Source organism: Chelmon rostratus, chromosome 1, assembly GCF_017976325.1.
Source record: "Chelmon rostratus isolate fCheRos1 chromosome 1, fCheRos1.pri, whole genome shotgun sequence".
Classification (NCBI taxonomy): domain Eukaryota; kingdom Metazoa; phylum Chordata; class Actinopteri; order Chaetodontiformes; family Chaetodontidae; genus Chelmon; species Chelmon rostratus.
Window position 1 is genome coordinate 20053429 of NC_055658.1, and position 23069 is coordinate 20076497.

At 42.2% G+C, this 23069-nt stretch overlaps 1 protein-coding gene across 1 annotated transcript; it reads right to left on the reverse strand.

The window, feature by feature from the left end:
* Positions 1-3011: 3011 nt before the first annotated feature.
* urb2 (URB2 ribosome biogenesis homolog) lies at positions 3012-22049 on the reverse strand. Its single transcript, XM_041935683.1, has 11 exons — positions 21909-22049; positions 21284-21460; positions 19995-21133; positions 19740-19878; positions 17063-19595; positions 16428-16588; positions 16171-16281; positions 14618-14860; positions 12122-12218; positions 11229-11362; positions 3012-4251 (listed from the first exon to the last, which is right to left on the reverse strand). Exons 1-11 carry the CDS (start codon positions 22032-22034, stop codon positions 4054-4056), a joined length of 5058 nt encoding a protein of 1685 aa, XP_041791617.1. The 5' UTR covers positions 22035-22049; the 3' UTR covers positions 3012-4053.
* Between the last annotated feature and the right edge of the window lie 1020 nt (positions 22050-23069).

The window sequence follows — 23069 nt, forward strand, 5'->3', positions numbered from 1 at the left end:
TCTTTCCTCCTTGGTTCCTTCTTTCCCCTGTTTCATTCCTTCCATCCTTCATGCTATCTGCCTTTTCTTCCTTCATTTGTTCCTTCCTTCTTTCTTACATTCCTCATGCCTTTCTCGTTTTCTTCCTTCATGTGTTCCTTCCCTCCATTTAAATTAATAATCAAGAAAATATCAGATGAGTAATCAATGACACTAATCTTCAGTTGAAGCGCTAAGTAGAGTGTGAAACAAAAGTAAACTAAACAATCCCAACAGTCACCATTAGCTCTCCAGCCCTCACTGACAGGACCACCACTTCAGTAAACCAAAAGCAGGCCTGGCTTTGTTTTTGCTGGGTCTCGACATGTCACGACTGCTGAAACTTAAATTCAGATTTGTGCAACATATCAAATCAAAGTTTGAAAAAAACAACATTATTAGGTATTATTTATAAAACTCAGCAGAAGTGCATGGGAGTGGATTGATCAGATTTGAGTGACACTTGCGCTGCAACATGAGCAAACAACCCCACATTCATCATTCAAATGCTGCCAAATTGTAACTGATGCTGGAAATGATTGGCATCACCCCTTTCCCATCCACTTCAAACTAGTGACAAAACAAAAATAGAGAAAATGTCTTATATCAAATAGGCAAATGACTCTAACTTTGGCAGAAAATCTTGTGTCTCTGTAGAACACCATTACTCAGTTAGAAGTTAAAAAAGGTTTCAGGGCCTTTAAAGCAGCAGAAACTAGCGTTCAGATATGCAGAAAATGAAGCATCAAGTGTCACCCCAAATTAGCTGATGGATCATTTTTGACAATCTTGAAATGTTCAGTGAGACATTTTGGAGCAAGTCAACCAGACATTGTTGAACCACTTGAAAGCACAGTTTAAATAGATGTTTTTATGGCCTGTGGCACTCGGGTCAACTCTCTCTGAGATAGATCTCAGCCATAGCACCTTCGGCTAAACTAAAAGGTCTAGTTTGGGTTCAGCGTGGTAGTTCAATCTGCTTCTGACATTTTCCATTTTCATGGTGACAAAATGTGATTTTGAGTGGGGAGCAAAATGCCCCAAAGTCCAAGTGAAAAATGCTATTAATTCACATTTTGTGCCGAGCCTCCAAAGAGTGTCCCAGCAGTATTACACACACATTTATTCATTGCTGCTCCCCCTACAGCGGTCTGGAGAGAGCCTCAGCGTGTTTATGTTACCTACAGTCGTGTTAGAGCATAGATGAATGGAAGGAAGTCAAACTGAAGTTAGAGAGAGAGAGAGAGAGAGAGAGAGAGAGAGAGGTGGAGGAGCAAGAAGCAGAGAAACAGATGTTGTGCAAATTTAGCAGCTCAGGAGTAAAAGAGGTTTTTATCCCTTGCCTTTGCCTCAGACGTCCTGGGTAACTGTTATGAGGGTCTCAAATCCTGAAGAGGATCCGTTTGACTTTTAAGACCTCTTCCTGAAATAGTGAGGAGAGGCAACAAGTCTTGGCTGTGAGCTTGTCGGCCATCTTCACTTATGTAGGACCTGTGAGGAGTTACTCTGAATAAGATTAACGTGCTTGTATTTCATTATCATCTGTTTTAATAATTCCTTTGAATAATTAAGGCCAGGAATAAATCAAGGCTAATACTGTCATGTTGACAGATGAAGGCAACACTACCAACAGGCTTCCACCATTAAAATATCCTCCTCATTGAAGTCTCTTTGATTTATATTTTCTATCATCCATTTTTTGTCAGTTCTGTCTAACAGGTGTCTGCCGTCACTATATAAATATGAAGTACACACACATTATGCTTTAGAAGAAATCCAGCTCAAGAAAGAGAAACCTGATCACACAGTCTATGACTAAGATGAAGTGCCATACGCTTAGCAGCTGAGTTTCAGTCTGAGCTGGGCAGGGAGCATTGTGTAAAACTGACCCGACTGGAAGAACTACTGCAAAGAAAAAGGATGTTTTCTTTAGATCCGGATCACAGACCGCAATATTTCTGTGTTGACTGCTTGTCACATTCAAACAGCATGAAGTGTGTGTAATGCATATTTTTCAACTCAAACTCAGGGCTTCATCAACTAGTCAACAAGTCTAGTACACTGCTGTTTTGCTAAACTGGATGACTAACCTGTGAGACAGGCCTCCGTTTTCTGCAGAAACTAGCAAAAGAGTGTGAGAGGTCAACAAAAGATCTCAGACCTGCTGAGTTTTTCAGGAGCAAACAGGAGGCCGATGAGCGTGAACAAAAGTGTCCAACATTTGTGAGAGCTGTGTTAGAAGAGATGGGAAGATGTAGTCAAGCCATTTCCTGTCTGAACTGTTGACTAAACTCCTCAGTTGTGAAGCTTTTATTGAGCCAGAAGGACCATGGTTCTATAAACATTTTTTCGAGCTTTGCTGATACCCTTGTTTTGTGGAATTAGCATTTTCTATTTCCAAGCATTTACATAAACCTTGAGGCAAAACATTGTCACCTGTGAAAGGAGTTTTCAGCCAGTCTGATCAAACACAGGCACAGCGGATGGTCCAATTTATTCATTTTAATATTTCTTACTGCGTCCCATTTATCTGAGAGATACGTCTGCTGATCAGGTTGAGGGAAACGTTTTCAAAAAGTTTTCAGTGAAGGTTCCCAAACCTTTCAATATGTAAATGAATCAGCATTAACGCCATCAAGGATTAAAAAATCCAAACACTGAAAAACTAAACATGTTAAATGTGGACTTCTATTTTTAGGACCGTCAGTACATTAAATCCTTGGATCATTATTGAGTTTGTTACATACAGTAGTAATGTAAATCTGGCCTCTTAAAAAGCTTTACTTGATTCTGGCTTTTCTTTGCATTAATGATTACAATGTCAGTTTAAACTATCAATTTATAGCATGAAAACCCTGAGCTGTCACTTACTGCCAGCCGCAGCACCAACTGCTCAGTCCATGCACTGAAAGTAAAATAAAACCACTGTCAGTTCCATTTATCTAAACATGAGGCAACCAGCTACTGGAGGAGGCAGTGTTCCTGCCGGGGGCGTCGCAGTGACACATTTATAGCAAGTTTTGTTCATTGTTATTAGTAATCAGGAGAGCCTTCCACTTATCAAATAGTCTCTTTCAATAACTGCACTTGAACTTCTGAGGGTTTTTGTATTTTTTGGACTAAAACACATACAGTAGATCCAGAAAGTTACAGCAGACATTTACTGTCCTGTTGCAGCGACTAAAGCACTAAACACCCACAGAAATGCTAGCTTCAAATGAGAGATGTGATAATAGGAACCATAGCATCTCCATTAAAACCTGTAAGATTCCATAAATCCAACTTTCATTTCTTCTCTTCGTTTTATACTGAAACCACAATGACTGCATTATTTTATTATTCATTTGTGTCTTCTTTCGTGTCTTAAAAAGTGTGACAGCGGCCATGGTGGGCGGGCGGACAGACAGATAAACACATACATAGATATAAAACAACACTGTGCACAAAATGATTAAAAATTAAACAGACTGCTTTATGTTTCAGTTTCTGTGTAAAATCATTACATTTTCGTAAAAAACTGAAAGCAGTTTCTTTAAATTATAATATAAACATTTTACACATCATGTGTCCTGGCTGCAGTGAGAGGCAAGTCTGCAGAGGAAATGCTTTCATGTATATTTACAGTACAGGGTGTAACCAAAGTGATCTATTACAGCTGTGTTCTTAATGTCTGTGGGTCTGGTCATACCTCAGGCCCTTCTGGAGTAACTCTTGCCAGGCTTAACTATTTTCAGCTTTAAATATTAATCATTCATATTGATTATCATGTTGTGCTTAGGTGCAGAAATCGAAGGAATACTGCAGCTGTAGGATTTCTGATCTTTAAGAAAAACTGTGTGTGAGGAGACAAAACAAATCTACTGTGAGCTCTCTCAGTGACAACTGTGTTTACATCATATGGTATCCACAAGCTGTTATGTCAGATTTCACATTCAACAGCAGAAATTACATCTTTCTTTATGCTTATTTAAAACATATTTAAACTTAATAAAACTGAAAACTACACCAGACGTTGATGGTGCTTGCTGTGGCAGGTCAAACTGTGTACTTGTCCTCTCCTTGCCTCTGTGCTTTGTGGTAATGGGTGTAGCTGCTGTACAGCTCATTGAACACCTCCCTGACTCCCAACTGCAGGCCGGCCGTCAGAAACTTGATATCCTGCTCCATACATAGGTCCAGAATCTGATAGATTCCCTCTGTCAGATGCAGCTTAATGTCTGGTCGCAGAGTTACCTGAAGAAGCAAATAAGAGGGCAGTTATGAAGAAGGAGGAGGAGAAAGCGGAGGAGACAGGAAAAACAGGAATTTCAAATAAGGTAAAAAGGAAGGTGGATGAATCTGAGGTCAACCAACATTCATATCTATATTATCAATCATTTCTTTGTTTCACTGGTTGAAATTCCAGAAATAGACTTAGCTCCAGCAGGCAGCGATGATCGTTCACAAGACCATGTTTCCATCTTTCTTAGTTAATTAATGGCAACATGATACTGTGTGACTATATACAGCCTGAGGGAAAGTCTGAAGCAAACATATCAAGCTATAAATTATGTGCCACATTAAAGCTCATTTATGTGTCACATCCAACTTCATAACCATAAGCTTCAATACGAGTGGCATCAAAGGACTGACAGTATCAGCTATCCTGGCAAAATGAATGCTAGTGCAAATGTTAAGAGCTGGACTACAAAGGGATGACATTGATACAAATGTATTACTCCTGTTTGGAACGGAAACAGCAAATATTCAAAGAGACAAATAAAGGGAGTTAGTTGGTTTTAAGGAAATAGTCCTTAAAGCTGGATTTAAATCCTCATGGCTATCAGAAAAACTTCCTGAATGCGATAAATAAATGCTCATAACGTTATTGCGCATATTTTCAGCCTTTGCATTGTAAAGGTTGTTCTCTTCTTGTTTTTGCCACTGTTGCTCTGACCTTAACTATCAAGGGAAGCTAAGCTCGGGAATTTGGGATATTTTCCACAATTTCAACATAAAAATTGTATTTTTCCATAGTGAACTTATTTGGGGGGAACTTCCACATAAAAAAGCAACACTAGTTCTGACGGCATGTTTTAGTTAAAGCATGTCTATTTAATTGCATTGTAATCATGCACTGCATTCAACAGCACACTCTTGCACCACATATACAGCTAAATTTTTAGCAACCCATAAATAGGAATTCAGTAAAATCATAACCCACTGCATGCACAGCGCATTCTCCCATCACATGTGCAGCCCACACTGCTGCCAAAACTGTCTGAGCCATATGACTGCAGGCATTCAGTCAAAACCTGATTATAATACTGGAGTGAATGTATTTATGATATTTCAGTTAAGCAGCAGATAGTAGCCTAACATCTTCTGCTAGTTTTTGCTCGCTAGCCATGAGGGATGTAGGCTGATTGAGTTTTAATAAATCGATTTCCATTTATTCCTGAAAGTTTTCACCTTGAATATTCCAAGAATTTTGTAACCCTACTCTGAACTGAACTTACAACTTCGTGGACAGTATCATTTTTAAACCATGTTGAGGCCCTGCTCTGAAACTCAATACAGAATATTGTCAAGTGACCCTCATCGATGTGATCATCACACCTCTACCTGTGTGACGGCAGCAAAAAACCAGCACTACACCAAGATTTGCTCTCTTTCGTCAACAACACACAAATGTGCAGGTGTGCACACACACACACGCACACAAACATAAGAAAAACAGCAGAGAAACAAAACCTTTTGTGCTCAGTGAACCCAGCACAACAAGTCAGGAGAAAATTCAATAGCATCTACTTATTCATCCCTGTTACTTTCTACCCGCACAGGTACACAGGTGCTGCACACATGACCTGATGACTTGTACAGTTGGCTGGATCTCAGCCCTCAGACTTGCATCAGTATGAAGACTGTGAAGATGTGCTGGTGACTGTACCTGACTGTCAAATGATTAGCTCAGCTAATTACAGGCATCACATTATGAAGGCAACAGCTAATTATGGGTTTTCTGCAAGCAAAGCCAACCTATCAAATGACACCTATTCCAAGTCAGTCAGTCCTGGAAGAGGGATCCTTTCTCTGTTGCTCTTCCTGAGATTTCTGCCCTCTCTGTCCTTATAAAAAGTTTTTTGTTTTTTTTTTTGTCATGAGAATTACGGGTCTAAAGATAGCAAGCGTTACACACTGTCCACACTTCAAAGCTTTCTGAGATAAACTTGACATTTTGGTAACACAACACTTGGTTAGATCAATGCATACATACCATTTCAATCTTTACTTTATACTATTTTTCTCCTAATATATAACATTGTTTTTACTTTATTGAAGGCTTGTGTAGTCAAGGTTTATATCTGCTGCTGTGTCCATTTGCAACCTCAGCTGAACTTGTGAAATACATTCAACTAAAACTAAGTGGTTGTATTTAAATGAAAAAAGGTGCAGACGCTGATTTTACACATCAAAGTCTGTTTACAGATCTTTGAAAGTATTATTGCATATGTAGCACAGTTGTATGAAGGGTTCTTTGCCTCCCAAGTGAGCTGAAGATGAAAATGTAAAAAATCTGGGGGTGTAGAGTTAGAAGAACCTCTGTAGCCCACTCATCATCTCTGAGGCCAGCGGTTAAAGGCTACATTAGCCACCACCAGCATAACGCACAAGAGTCTCTTCCCAAATTGTTGCACTCGAGTTGCATTTTGGGTAATGTAGGTGCCAGGTTTTGATGAGGAAGAATGCATTAAACAAAAGAGACATCTTTAGTCACACTGACCCATCATGAATCTGAGAATACTGTTGAAGTTAGGGATGCACGATAATTATTGGGCCGATAACAGGAAATTATGATGTCATTCCGATAAGTCCGATATCATGACGAACAGCCCCGATAACATATGTGTTTTTGTCAGCACGGCAGTGCCTCGCTCCCACTATGAGACCCGAATGGCCTGCAGTGAATGCTGCGTTCAAGTGACGTTGGCATAATCAGAAAAACTCTTTCTCACTGGGAAAAAATCAAGAATACCCCCTCATGCCAGAAAACAACTCGTTAACTCGGTCATTCTTTTGCTAGTTGCTGACTTGAATTAACATTCGCAGTATTTTTTCACATGTTACACACAAAAAATAGAAACATGAACTTAAATAGGCCGAAAGAACGACTGGCAAACGAGGGAACGGGGGAATGTACGTTACACCTTGAATGCAGCATGCGGCACAGCGTGCTTATGAAAACAGAGTTCAGACTTCTTCAAAGTTTCCGAAGAAGATTGTTCGCTGGTTATTCGTAACAAATGTTCCAAGCGAGTTCCACTAGGAGCGAGAAATGGCACAAGCTTTTATACCCGATCAGTCACCTGAAACATAACCACCGCTTTGACGGAGTTTGGAAAGTGTATGAGGATGGCCGGCCTGCTAAAGACTCTAACGTTAGCAAGCCAGCCGCAAAGAAGCCACCGGGACTTACGTGTCGGCGAGGCTTTCGAAAAGTCCAAGAAATTTGCCAAAGATGACCCACGGGCTAAGGTTATTGAAGATTTAATCATGGACGTGATGGTGCTTGACTTACTATGGACTGCCCTTCTTCAGTTAGTTTACATAGATAAGTCTAAGTAAGGGATCATGTATCGTCCTTCAGGATGACAGAGAAGCCCGACGCGATGCTTCTCCACAGGAAACTGCTCACTATACATTATCCCGCTTAGAACACGGCTTATTACTAAAGCATTCAATGTGTGACACAAAAAAGTGATTAAAACATATTTTATTGATGTAAAATGAGTCTATTCTTGCCTGTCACCGCTCTCACTGCGCAGCGGCTCTGAAAGTAAACACAACAGAGGCATTCCTCCTCTGTTGTCATCGATGAACATTGTCCACAAGAACACCACCAGTTGCCGTTTACTCGTGGACGCGCAGCCGTTTGTTGTTGTTTTGGCCAGCTGTCACCGTGTGTGATGTGTGTGTGATGTCACCGTGTGATGTCACCGTGTGATGTGATGTCAGCGTGTCATGTCACAGCGTGACGTCACTGACATCACTGTGTGATGTCACTGTGATGTCACTGTGTGATGTCACTGTGTGATCTCTGATGTCACACTGTGATGTCACACTGTGAAGTCAGTGTGTGATGTCACTGTGTGATGTCACAGTGTGATGTCACACTGTGAAGTCAGTGTGTGATGTCACTGTGTGATGTCACAGTGTGATGTCACTGTGTGATGTCACTGTGTGATGTCACTGTGATGGTCATTTCTAATTATATCATTCTGAGATATTAAAATCATCGTTTGTGGGGATGCATGATAATTATCGGGCCGATAACAAGAAATTATGACGTCATTCCGATAAGTCCGATATCATCACGAATAGCCCCGATAACATATATGTTTTTGTCAGCACGGCAGTGCCTCGCTCCCACTATGAGACCCGAATGGCCTGCAGTGAATGCTGCGTTCAAGTGACGTTGGCATAATCAGAAAAACTCTTTCTCACTGGGAAAAATCAAGAATACCCCCTCATGCCAGAAAACAACTCGTTAACTCGGTCATAATTTTGCTAGTTGCTGACTTGAATTAATATTCGCAGTATTTTTTCACATGTTACACAAAAAAAATAGAAACATGAACTTAAATAGGCCAAAAGAACGACTGGCAAACGAGGGAACGGGGGAATGTACGTTACACCTTGAATGCAGCATGCGGCACACCGTGCTTATGAAAACAGAGTTCAGACTTCTTCAAAGTTTCCGAAGAAAATTGTTCGCTGGTTATTCGTAACAAGCTTTTATACCTGATCAGTCACCTGAAACATAACCACCGCTTTGACGGAGTTTGGAAAGCGTATGAGGACGGCCGGCCTGCTAAAGACGCTAACGTTAGAAAGGCAGCCGCAAAGAAGCCACCGGGACTTACGCGACGGCGAGGCTTTCAGTGTGATGTCAGGCTAAGGTTATTGAAGATTTAATCATGGACATGATGGTGCTTGACTTACTATGGACTGCCCTTCTTCAGTTTGTTTAAATAGATAAGTCTAAGTAAGGGATCATGTATCTTCCTTCAGGATGACATAGAAGCCCGACGCGACGCTTCTCCATAGGAAACTGCTCACTATACGTTATCCCGCTTAGAACACGTCTTACTACTAAAGCATTCAATAGTGTGACACAAAATAGTGATTAAAACATATTTTATTGATTTAAAATTAGTCTACTCTTGCCTGTCACCGCTCTCACTGCGCAGCGGCTCTGAAAGTAAACACGTACGTTGCGTAGCAACCGCCTCTCACTGTGCGCAGGCCGGCAAGCAGGAAAACTTATTTCTTTACAGATATTCAGCGAAATCATGTCAAATGTGGAGAATTGATGGGATATCCCAGAGCTGAGAGAGACGTAGCTGGAGACAGAGTTTGGTTTACCGCTATTTTTTCGGACTGATGGATAAAAGTCCTGCATCAGCTGATTTCTGCGTTCAGCGTCAGACATTAAAAAATCTGTCTCCAGTTTTGTCTCCACTCAGCAGTCTTTTAGCAGACCGATCGTCCATGCTGTGTTTCTCTTGGTGTTTTTTTCGTGTCTGTCGGCTTCAATCTGGTCAATCTCTGCGTCCTCAAGTCTTTTGTGTCTTAATATCGCTCCTCCCGTCGGTCCAGCGTTGTTCTTTACTTTTCTCATCTTTATGCTGGGGACATCATTCTCCAGCCAAGTGTTTGGTCCTCTCCAAACAAATTAAAAATAATGTACGGAAAATGCTCCATATTATGTCACTCAAATCAGCTGGCGATTTGTTATTGAGCTTGGTACATTAAGGAATTGCCCCTTTAGTCTGACTGTTAGGAACACGCGATTGACCAATCAGAATTGAGTATTTAAGAGTGCCGTCTTCTAACTTCTGTCAGTACAATATGCACTGTGCATTATTTTTGTTGTCATTGAGGAATGCACTTTTTCAGTTTGTTTAAATAGAAATGTTTGAATCTAACTTGTGCCAGTGCATTAATTTTCTATGTATATTTATTTTGTGTAAACTTCTGGAATACACTTTTCAGTTTGTAATCCTGATGCATGTATTTGCATCATTTCAAGGGGCCTTTATTTTTTATATCAGTAAGTAATGCACCTTATTTAAATTGATGTGAGATATCAAATAGGTTTGTTTGATAGCTTTAAGAACATGTTTGAGAGGCTTCCCAATAGTTTTTCATTGGAAAAATAAATATCTCTTCATTTAAAAAGTCAAAACTGTTTTTGGTTTTGTTCGTGGTATTGATGTTATGATGTTAGGTATATGTGTGTGTTATCGGTTATCTGTATCAGCCTTTAGGAGCTGAAAGTTATCGGTTATCGGTATCGGTTTTAAAAAACAGTTATCGTGCATCCCTAGTTGAAGTGCAAGGCTAAACCAGTGGAGTAGGCCACTCTTTATAGGGCTTTGAATAGAATAGCAAGTCCAACTTATTCAATATCAAGACAAGCACCCAGATTCATAAACTCCACCAGCATAGAAACTGTACCTTTCTAACTGCAACTCTGCTCTGGTCTTATAACACCTGGCTGCTGCATGGAAAGTTCAGTTCAGGCGAAGAGCCATTAGAAACAGTTCAAGACAGCAAAATTACCTCTGACTTACAAAAGAGGTCCATCTCTTTCAAAAGCCTCGTTAAAAGCACAATATAAATTCAATGTTAGGATTATTAGGTGAGTCACACAGATCTCAAAGGATTTGAAAGGCCTCTTTCTCAATATTGCTTTCTGCATGTCTGCCTGTCAATCTGTTCATCTGCCTGTCTGCCTGCCTGCCTGTCTGTCTGTCTGTCTGTCTGGATGGGTACTTTCATGTCTTCCTCTCAACGTGTGACTCTGCTGGAAACTGCTGAGTCGGGTTGGCGTCATGTTAAATACAGTCTGGAAGCAGAGAGGAGCCGCGTTCACAAACCAGACGTGACTCACTGCTTGGAGGGAACATCCAGCCTAAAGCTTCATTCCAGCACTGGAGTTACAGTAATCCTGGACCTGTTCACTCAGATTTGTGAACATTCACAAATCTGGCCAATGGAAATACTTCCCATCTCTGCTTCTGAGCGTCAGCATCCCCGCCACTCTGCCCGGCTGAATCTCGCCAGCTCGACACGCGCCACCAGACAAACTAGGCTGGATCAAAGGATCAGCTGAGATCCTGCTGCCTTATTCATACATGTGTGTGCGTGTGTGTGCGTGCGTGTACCTTCTGCAGTTCTGTGACATACTGAGCCACCATGAAGGCCGACAGTGTGGTGAAGCTTTCAGCTGTGGCAGCAATGTGAGAGTACATCCTTTCTATCAATCTGGAGCACTGGAGATACACGTCACTCTCTGGACCTTTAAAAATGATGATGATGGAAAGTCATTGACCTGTTTACATGTGACAAATCATGTTTGTTTATTAGAAATCATGCCCAGGTATACTGATGGCATTACTTAGGGATTTGGATGCAGTTGCCCCTGGACTTCCTGCACTTTAATTGCACTATTAAGGCTTAAATGCTTGTTTATAAGCCAAGGTAATGAATCATCTTGGAAGTCTTGAAGAAATTAGGTTATTAGAGGAGTAGAGAATAGGATGATAACATTTCCTACATTTGGAAGGCTACTGCTGTTGAGTAATTATCAGTACCTGCCAGTTCCAGTACCGTTTAGTAACAGGAAACAAATTTTCCTCTTATAATTGTTAATACAGCATCAAACTGATGAATTAATGTTGTAGGGCATTGTGCAATGTTCTTGGCGTGTATGTAGATCTGTGTGTGATACTGTAGTTTGATTGTAAATGTGTGTTCTCTCTGTGCCCAAGACAAATTTCTCCCATGGGAGACTATAAAGGCTACTCTAACTTAGTTTTAAATGAATTTACAGAGAGCAATTTGTCACTGATCTGCCTTCTTTGTCACATTTCAAGGACAGAAGGACACTAAACCAGCAGGCAGACCTGGATCGAACAGTACATGTAATTTATTGACAAATGTATCAGATCAACTGAATTCTTGACTACCTGCTCATCCAGACAACGTTTCACTCTAAACCATTATGTTTTTCTCCATGTTAAATAACAAGTCATCTGGTCTGTGGCCGGTCTGTTACCTGTGTCACCGTCTCCCCTCTGCCGACCCTCCTGCATGATGGATGCCACCAGACGATGGAAGACATTTAAGAATGATGGCGCTGCGTTCAACATCACCTGGACACACAAGCAAATGGTCCAAAAGTGTTTATACAGTCAGTAAGTACAGTTTATACACATTTGTCAGATTCAAAATTCAGTTATATGGAGGGATGGGACATTTATCTAACTGACTTCACAGTAAATGACTGCCTATTTGCAGCTCTAATAGAGAAACCATTCACACGGATCCTGCTCTGCCGGACCTACTGATGGTTTGTTCTCTCCCAATACTGTAGATCGTTTAAGTGGAGAAAGAGTGGTTTACACCCTCAGAACTCCACTTTAAACTGTAGTTCCACTAGTTGGACAACAACAACAACAACAACAACAACAACAACAAAATATCCCATGCTAAACATGTAGGTTAAATTACAGAGAAATACATAAAAATGGTGCACAAGGCATCAACTGTAAAATCTTTTTTTTAAGTTTAATTAGGTAATTAAAAGTTTTAGGACATTAGAGGTTGAGCAGAAAGACCTTTTTACATTTTGGAGAAAACAGACCCGCATTATTCATCTACCACATAATTTTCACTGCTTGAGTCATAACAGAGCAGCCATAAACCTGCAGTCCAAAAAATGACTTGAGGTAAAAGTTGGATTCCCACAAGAGCTACGTTTGCATTTCTGTCCATACCTCTCTCTGTTCTCTATTCAAGGCCTGCAGTGGACGGAGGGATTGAAGAGAGAGAGAGAATACAAACGAGGAGGAGGTGATGTCACCAGCTCTGGTTGGAGCTCGGTAATGGTTTCCATCGACTTAAACCCTCTCCATGCCAGCCTACGCTGCGTGCCAGCTCCCCTACCTCTCCTCCCCGCCTCCCTCCTCTGTCCTATCACACCTCCTTTCTCCAGCTCACTCCCCGCTTTTGTTTTCTCCTGAAACTTCCCTCGTGCATCGCATTCAAATCTCATCTTAAGCCTTTTGTTCTCCGTCTACTGCTTCTTCTCTCAACTCTTTATTACTTTTTTTAATTCCTTTTCTTCCTCTACAAATGAACACCCTCCCTCCTCCTCTGTCAGTCTCCTTTACCGCTGTGTTTTGTCCCCACAAACATCTGATATCAGTTAGCTGCTTCTTGCCCTGTTTTATTCAGTGCAGCTGCCCCGTTTTGGGTCGTACTATGTCATTGTTATGTCGCAGAAAAACTGTCAACATTTCAAAAAGTGAAAAACTGAAAAATTATCACATTAACACCATTATAATACGAATGAGACTGGTGAACCAAACAAGAGGCTGTGTGGGCTGGAATGTGGATTCCTATGTAAATCTTTCACATTTTGAGTAATGTGTCTTTCTGTAGGGAAGAATGTTGTTCTTTTTTTGACACTCTGGGTGCCATGCAAGTACTTCCAGTAAAAACTGAAAAACTCGACATTTTGAGGTTTTCGTGCAGCTGCAGCATGACTCTGGTGAGCTGCAATATCCTTTTGTTTAAAGCAACATTCCTCTGGGGCATCCTGTGGGCTCAGCAGCACAGTTTAAGGCACATACCGCATTTTTGTGAAATCACAGGCTCAAACCAGCAGCCTTGACCGTTAATGTCTTTCATTACACAGGAGCGCAGGTTTGGATCATAAGTGGGGGAGGGCGGGTAAATGAATTATTGCTTTGTAAATGTATAATTCTGATTAAATTCACTACGCTTTCCATCATAATGTTAGTTTACCAACAAAAAGCAACATAAAATGCTTCATCATAATGCACTAACCAAATAACCACCTATACTTTAAGTATTATTATGTTACATAAAAAATGTTGAGAATGACCCTTTTTAATATTTTATTTCAATCTTTACTGCAAAGAGTCTTTGATTACATTATCTTTGATTGATGGACTGCTCTACACAGGAGGGTGTTTCTGTTATTTCACCTACTCTCAGTGATATAAAGGGGTTGGACATAATATAATAAAATCAGTATGACACAGCATAATTCAACAGCACCACAAACTACACTTTCCAAAATGACCCTGCAGATGAATAAACTCCTCCCTAAAATAGTTTCAACAAAATCTGAGCTTTACAGCCTTGATGACAGGAGGATTTATTCCAGTGTTGGATTAGACTGCATTAGTTTTAGCTCTGTGTTCCTAATAATATATGACATAATTTTTTGACACAGTCACTCTGCCCTCTCTCATACACTCATGGTTACATGGTGTGTATATATTCTTTGAATATATTCCCACATCTTGCTGCAGGGACCAAATGAAACCCCTGAATAGAATTTAATCTGATCTTTCAAATCATTCTACATCACCTTGAAACCTCTGACAGTTTTGCAACACAAGTAAATCACTACTTCCTTTTTTTATTCATTTCCAAGTTTACTTGCTCACCTATCCTATCCACTGCTATCCACCTATCACTCCCTCTCCCCACCAACACCCACCCATCTGGCTCCTCATACCTGAGGGTGACACTGGATGATGGCAAACAACGCCTCATGAACAGCCAGGAACGCCGACTGGTAGATGAGTGGGGTCAAGCGGTCGAGGGGCACCGACTGGAGCGCTCCAAGGGCCAAGATCACATGATGAGGGTTGGTGACGAGCCCCTCCCCTTGGCGCAGCAGTGATGTCAGTGACATCACCGTAGGAACGGTAAAGGGGAGGGTCAGAGAGGCGTCCTGACTGGATGATCTTACTAAGAACTGTAACAGAGAAAGGAACCCAAACAATATATTTTTGTTGGATATTACTCTACATTGTCCAATGCCATATTAATTGAAAACATGCTTTTCAAGAGCTGCATTTTGCCAAAAATAGGACTTTAACAAATATTTTGCTCCTTTTAAAACACTCATATTTTCCAGGCTTAGATTTCAGAGTTAAATTGGCGAGAGCAGGGTGGAGTAAATATGGAAACAACAGATCGGACAGATGACACACATGTGGACATAATGAGTGTGGGTAAAAGAGACAGAACAGTGTGGTTATAACATTTAAGGTGTGTGTGCGTATGTGCGTGTGTGTGCAGTATGGTTAAGCAGATTGCTGTGTTGTCTGTCTGCTCCACCCAACAGGCCTGATGGAAAACACATTGACCAAAAGAGCTTCAGTGGAAATTAGAATGAGCAGGCATTTCAACGGAAATCAGCAGACCATGATTGTCATTTGGCTGCTGAGTCACATGTATTTCCAGCACAGTGCCATTACAATTAAAACTGATGTATGGCCAGAGAGAACGTACTGTAAAATACTCTCACACTACATACTGCCCCGGGCTTGTCTTAACATTTCTGTGCAAGTTATACTAAGAATTCTTGCTGCATGGTTTTCCTTTCATCTACACATGGATAAAAATGGAATCACAAGATTATCAAAAATGTAATGGCAGCAATTTTAGTGGCACTAAGGATTACCTCTATCCTGCAAATGCACTATTGAGTCAATTTAATCCATTTTCTCTGACTAAGGCCCCAAGCACACAGCTGGCTTCAGAACAATATCTGCTAGCATATCCTCATTCTGTTGATTTTAAATACGATACTGTCTAAAGTTGGTGGCAAGGGGTTCTGTGCGAAAATGACATCTGGACAACACAACATCACACACCTGCATGAACACAATTATGTTTAAACCACTTTATCTTAGGCACCTCCTTCTATCAGGAAGCAATTATAAAATAGAATTTCCTTCTTACCCTCGAGTACTGTCGTCAGTTTGGATTTGGACATTTTCAACATCACTTTCAAACATTTTAAAGTTCAGCAAAGGTCTCATGACTAATTTAATGCCTGTACAAAATTATCAAATTGACACAAACAACTCCTCATCCTAAAAACAATATTCGCAAACCTTTGCTCAAGTGCATGCCCACATGTGCATGTAGGTGTGCACCTCTGTTTGTGTGTGCATACGCTCACTGAAGCTAATTCTTTCATGCTCTGCTGGATATGACTGTTCGTGTTTCAGTGTGTGTGTGGTTGTGTGTGTGTGGGTGTGTGGGTGTGTTTCTCACCACCATAGCAGATATAATCTGTGGTGCAGTGAGCCACAGAGCTTTAGAGCAGGGCTCAGGTAACTGACAGCAGAACAGCAGCTTAATGATGATTACTGCAGATAGCACTTCCTGGAGAACAGTGAAAGAGGAGTGAGAAGACGGTTCATTTGCTAGATATTTAATGTCACAGCAAATTTGAATGCTCGTGAAAATAACAAAAAACATAATAACAACCCTGAAAAAAATGAAATTGGACGGATTGATCCGGGCCTCACCCTGTAGTTTCCTGCCCTCAAATTGCCAGCGTCCAGTCCCTCTCTGATCATCAGCAGCAGCAGGTTGAGCTGACCTGTACTACTTTTCTCCACTAGGTGGCACAGCAGCTCCTGCACAGCTGGCTCCAGCTCACAAACTTGATTTGAAGTCAGCCAAGAAGCTGAAAACACAGAGAAAATGTGTTACATTCAGGACAACGATGTGTAACTGAAATACAAAACAACACCTCTTCCATAAATTCTACTTTCACAAAGATAGCAATGTTCAGTTTTGATTGACACCATCAAAGGTAATAACTGAATTATACTGTATGTTTATTATTGAGGTGGTCGTTTGCACTGATAGTTGACTATGTTATACTGGGAGGTGTTTCTAATGTTTCGTCTACCTCAATTACATTAATATACATGAGCAGGCAAAATATTAGAAACACATTTCAATATACAGTATAAGAATGACTTGTTGCCAAAGTCCAATAGTGAAATAAGTGCTATGTCATGAGACTTTTATTTATCAAATTGTCCAAAACAGCTGGCATGGAAAGTTTAAACTCATGTCATGTGCGACATGCTGAGGTAACTGATTTTACAGGCACATGATATGTTTGTTCTTAATACTGTATGGGTCCATGTACCTGTCAGCAGTTTGTGCACATTCTGCAGTATCTGCACGTACAGCTCATCCAACTCCTTTCTTCCCTTCATCTCCTCTCCTTGTTCCTCCTCCCTACGTCCTCCTGTCACTGCTTTGTAGAACGCTGACAGGAAATGGAGAGAGGAAACCAGGAAGTCCATGGGCCTGTCTGCAGAGCTTATTTCTTTGAGGATCTGCTGGCAGATGCCCTGATACAGGCTCATATGACTGAGCTTGGCGTCATTCTGGTTGTTCGCTTCCTCCACAGAGAGTGAGGACAGTTCACAGTGCAGCATGACAGTGACAACTTCTACTACAAAGGCTTGACCGAGGATGCTGGCTGGCTGGATGACTGACTGACTGACAGTCTGGGGCTTCAGGACAGACTCAACAGCTGGTCCCAGTGAAGCAGCTGTTCTTGTGAGCATCTGGACTAAAGTTTGATCCATTGGCTTACTTCTTCCCAGGTTAGAGGACACTGCTTTGGAGAAAGTGGTCAGCGATGCCAGCAGGAGATGAACAGACAAAATGGATGCTCCTGGATCTGATTTACCTGATGCTGAACCTGGTGCCACAATTTGCCTGCTTGCCATTTCCTTAATGGTGAGAAAGGAGGTGAACTGGTCCAGGTTGAGTCGAACGCTGCTGTTTCTGACTATAATCAACTGAACCGAGCACCTGATGAAGCCCTGCACTACTTTGATTAAATCCAACCAATCAGGGCTGCATGTGGATCGGAATCTTCCATTGTTGCTATGCCAGAGGAGAGAAGACACGACAGCCTGCAGCAAAGTGCCACCATGGATGAGCTTCAAAACACTTTGGAAGTTTCTACACTCCAGGAGACAAGTCAGGATCCTGAGCAGCTTCACCAGGAGTACAGCATCATCTCCAGATTCAGGAGAGTCCGCAGCCATCTGGTCTGACTGACTGAAGGTGGAGGTGAGTATGAAGAGGAGAAGGAGGAAAGTAGAGGAGAGATCCTCAGAGTTCATCCCATCTGGGTTTAGGTGTGTTAAGATTTGGAGTAAATTTACCAGTTCCTTGCTCTGTGTGTCAGTCAGCAAAACAGCCACCTCTCCAGTCTGAGAAGATGCTAATATATCCTCAACTATAGTCTCCTTTTCCACAAGTGTGGTCAGAGGCTGACTGGCATCTCTCTTCAAAGGGCTCGTTCCAATTCCTTTTTCCTGAAACCTCAGGAGCCTAGGACAAACCTTGGGTACATGTGCTGCCTTGAGGACACCAATGATGCTTTGTGTGAGGGAACGAACTGTAGCAGAGAACAGTGCAGGCAACTCAGCGAGAATGGGGCTCTGGAGAAGCTGTAAAGATATGAGGGAGACAGTCAGACAGCCGGGCGGCAGGTCCTTTCCTCCGTCTGTCTGTCTGCTGAGGAGTGAACCGACAAGTGCATCTGCTATACAGCCCACATCTTCTCTGCTCAGGTAGGGAGCAATCAAAGGCAAATTGGATGTGATGTGATACCAGTGTGCTACAGGGTAGGAGCAGGCATTCACGCTCCCGATCTGCCCGTCCCATACCTGCTCTCCATCCGGACTCACCTCGAAGTCTGATTTAGCCACAATAAACTGGGCTGCCCCATTAAGTAGTGTGGCAGCACTGGGTTCAGAAAGTAAGGGGGTGTCTAACAAAACCTTCTTCATCTGTTGCAAAGTGAGGAGTTTGAGCAGCAAGCAGCTCATGGGGCTGCAGGATGGTTGTAGACGTGCTGGAAAACTCTCACCAGACAGAAGATTTTCTATTTGGGTTAGGGCCGGAGCGCAGACTGCAGTCTCACTCGCAGCTGCTGTCTGAGCTGAGCCGAGAGCTGTGTATTTGCTGCAATGGATGTAGAAGAGCGTGCTGACTTCTACACAGGTGTACCGGAGGAGGAGAGCTGCCTCCTGGGTCTTCTGTTCCCACAGCGTTGTCACTGAGACCTGTGAGACCTGCTTTGGCTCTTTGTGGTCCAATTTCTTTTTGCCTTTACTTGGGGTCCTTTGAACTGAACTCATATTTGTTTTTACAGCCTTATTTCTGGTTGTCAACAGATGTAACTCCTTGACTACCTGTTGCATCTCCTCCATAAGGACCTGACTTTGCCTAACTAAGGGAAGAGGAGAAGCATTGTCTAGAGTCTTCAGACTAAACAAAACAACATGAAGCAGCTGGCTGAGGGAGAATAGCTTCAGAGATGCAGCCTCTTTCTCTTGGTCCACCTTAATTTCTGTATTCACCCCTTTATCATCTCTACCCCCATCAATCTCCATCTTCTCTGCTGTTCTTTCCTCCTTCAGGTCAGGTAGTATATACCTCCTGATGCTCTCCAACACTATTGAGCAGATCTCTAGGACTTGGGAAGACGGAGTATCCAGGAGACAAGTCCTGAGGGAGGTGGAGATGCCCTCAGACAGCAAAGGCGGTCGAAGGTGGTCCAGGGCCGGCTGACAGATCACAGGCAGGACCTCGGAGAAGAGGCGAGGCAGCTGACGAAGCTTAGTGTATGTCTGGAGGAGACTGCACACCATGAGCTGTTTGGGAAACAAACATTTTGTCTCAGTTAAAACTGATCTCTTACACATTTTGCCATTCTGGGGTAGTGTCTAATTCTGGGCAAGTTTTAATGTTGATTTTTTGGTGAAATACAAAAACGTAAGATAAGATTAAATCAAGACCTGTCTGGCCCGTTGCACTCGCGCTTCCATGCATTCAGAATTAACCCAGGCTGAGGATGACAACTGGTCCAGGTCTGGTTCAAGAATCAGATGGTTGAGACTCAACAGAACTTTTAAACAACGGTACCATGCTGGGATGCTGAAAGACAAGAAAATAGACGAAAAACATGACTTAATTTAGTCTGAATGTGAAAAACCTTTAATAGGCAATGAAAAACACATTGTTTGTGTGTTTTGTTTTTGCTTTTTGTTTACCTTGGTTGAGCCTGGTTGAAGAGCATTTGTCCCATGGCTCTGTAAAACTTGAGCTGGACCTCTCCGTGTCTAATCCTGTCTGCTGCTACATTGTAAATATCAGCGGACAGAGCCTGGCTTAGCAGGGACTCCACAGCCAGCAGAGCCAGGCTCCAGCTCTCTGGGGAGCAGAGGGAGGCTGCTTTGTCAAGTGAGGGTGAGGGTCGTTCAAGACCCACGTCCAAGGCCGGGACCAACCTGGCAAGGAAATAGAAACAAAGCATCCTGTGCACTTCCTCACTCTCTCCTCTGCCTTTTCCGTAGCTTTCCATAAAGAACTTAAACAGCAGAGTCAATGTGTTTGACTTCACAGTGTAGTGTAAGGTCGGCTCACAGTAGCCCTGAGTGCTTAGTTTGGAAAGTATGGCACTGACTGGCTTTAAGGGGCCTTTTGCCCCTCCAGGACCTCGTTTCCCAGAATCTTCTTTAGATGGAAGGAGCTCCTCCTTGTAGGAGGTCAGGTGCTCAGAGGGAAAGAGAGCCAGCTGAAGGATGGAGTCTATCTTGATGCGGATGTCTCTGCACAGCTGCTGACGTAGACCCAGATGTGTGTGAGAAGATGCAAATTCTCCAGAGGTCAGAAGGTGTCTCAGTAGCACCAACGTCTGGATCAGCTGGTTGGTCACCATAGTAAAGACTCTGTTAGGATTGGCTTGTTGTCGCTGAACTGACAAATAACATGACAGCGCCTGAAGCAATAAGTCAAATAAATGTGCTGACTGGAGGTTTTCCTTCGTCTTGGGAGGGGATTTATAAGCATCCAATTCTGGCTGACCTGGAGAACTTTCAGTAATCGGCTCATATTGGAAACTGTCCAAATTGCTAATAAGCTGAGTTTGAGGACACTCGGTCATCACCTCATCTCTACATACAATAGATTCAGCCATTAGGGGTTCTGTGAGTGATGGCTTTTGTAGCTCACAGCAGGCCAAAGAGCAGAGCTTAGCCAGGAGATCGACCATGAGTTCATACTTGGTGGTGAAGACAGATGAGAGCGCAGGAGAAGACAGGAGGCCCTGACACACACTCAGTATGGTGGACCCACACACTGGTGACTTGGAGCCAACATGCGCACACTCCTGGAGACGCTCAAGCAGAAGCTAGAGGCAAACAGAGAAAATTGTCAGTAAGAGCTTCATATATCAAAGTCAATGCACCCTCCTTCTAGAGTATGAACAGCCAAAACACAGGTCCAATATGAGATAATGAAGCAGGCAATCACAAAAAGTCAGTGTTGTATGCCAGCACACCTGTGCCATGTTGAGCCTCAGGCTGATGGTCTTGCCCTGTTTGAGGAGAGAGTAGAGCTTCCTGCTGTGAAGCAGATTGTCGAGGTAACACCACAGTCCCTCCAAAACATTCTGAGAAAACTCCACCTTCTGATTGTACCAGCCTGTCAGAGCGTGAGTGCACCAGTCCAACAGCACCTGCAGTCGAAATAAGTCAAGACAGACATGAAGACGTAGATGGTAGCCATAAACACACTGCCATTAAATTTATTTAAACAATCAATCTTTTCTTCTGAGAGATGTTTCATTAGATTGTCAAAGGAATGATGAATGACTGAACAATCAACAAGTGAAAAAGCACTTAACAAATCCCCAAGTCACTGCATCAGCAAGAGCACATTCCAAATAAAGGCACATCCCTCAAATAGATCTTCAGAGATAATACATTCTTGACTTAGGTTATAAAATTAAATGTATTCACCCCAGAGGAAAAACTAAGTAGGTGCTTAGCACACTGAATATAGAACATCTTTAACTACTAAAGGCTCCCAACATCACAACCATACCATCACATTAAGACAGGCAAAAAGTGCTCCTTATCATTCAAGAAGACACAAACATTGTGCATAACAACCTCAGATGTTACCTGTTCTTTGTTGGGCAGCAGGCACTGAGTGGAGATCCAGGCAAAACGTGCCAGCTTTAACTTGTCCTCCCATGGAGTCTGAGGACTCTTCAGTTTCAGGTGGATACCTGAATAGATGGCAGCCATCGCTGCAGCCGCTGCTATGCTGCACAGACCTGAAGAGGAGGGATAGAGGAAAAGGAGCCAGGGCCAGAGGGAGGGAAAACAACAGAGGGGCAAAGGTGAGAACACCTTAATATTATCTATACATACTGGTGATTGTAATTAATTCCATTTAACAGTGATATACTACATGGACGAGACTTATCATGAACATGGAAACTGGTGCTTTACATTAAAATGCATGCGCAAACATCCTCCCACCGAGGACAGTAAAGAAGCCACATTCACCACAAAGACATAAAGCACAGACACACACATACAAACAAAGCAACTTAGCCTTAAATGAATGGAAAATAGGAAAGTTTTGTTTTTTGAGTGTGAATACAGGTATGACAGATTGCATTCATCAGGACCAACCACCCACACAACTGATACAACTTAAAAGCGGTGCACCATCTGATGCAGGTGTGACGGGAAAATAATTTTTAATTTTCAAATTTGTTCAAGTCTGTTCCATGCCCTCAGTGCACAAGGCTTTAACAAACCGGCATGCTTTCCAGCTAACGACAACTAGCTAACGTTACATAGCATAGTCTAGCTACAGTCAAATTAAGCTGACTAATACTGAGGCTGCTTCTCGTCGGCACGCAAGCGGCTTGTTTACTTGTTTAAGAATATAACATTCACTTGTGTAAACGAAGCTTATTAGACTTACGACTTCTAAACGCGCACGTGTCCGCTGTTTTCAGAATAGGACGAACTTTCAACTTTCACCCTGCCTGCCAGGCAAAAGCAACAGAGAGTCGATCTGATTTATTGGCCAGCGGTTGGCTCCGCGATTAGCCAAATACCAGTATAATATTCGCCTTCACTCTGCGCAGACCCAGATAGAAACTGCATTTCATTGAGGTTCATAAGATAATTGTGAATTCATTTAATTTCAAAATCAATGAAAACTTAGTTTGCTGCAAAAAATGTTTGTCGTAAAAATTATTCAGCTAATATCCTACGTTACGTTATTCTTGATGACATATATATGATTATATTAACCGAATAAAA

Excerpts from the sequence above, each read along its gene's own strand:
- urb2 (XM_041935683.1), bottom strand. The coding sequence starts at position 22,034 with ATGGCTGCCATCTATTCAGGTATCCACCTGAAACTGAAGAGTCCTCAG. Across the intron at positions 19,879-19,994 it reads TTCAACCAGGCTCAACCAAG|CATCCCAGCATGGTACCGTT; the intron begins GTAAACAAAAAG and ends CTTGTCTTTCAG. Across the intron at positions 14,861-16,170 it reads AGATTATATCTGCTATGGTG|TTCTTAGTAAGATCATCCAG; the intron begins GTGAGAAACACA and ends TCTCTGTTACAG.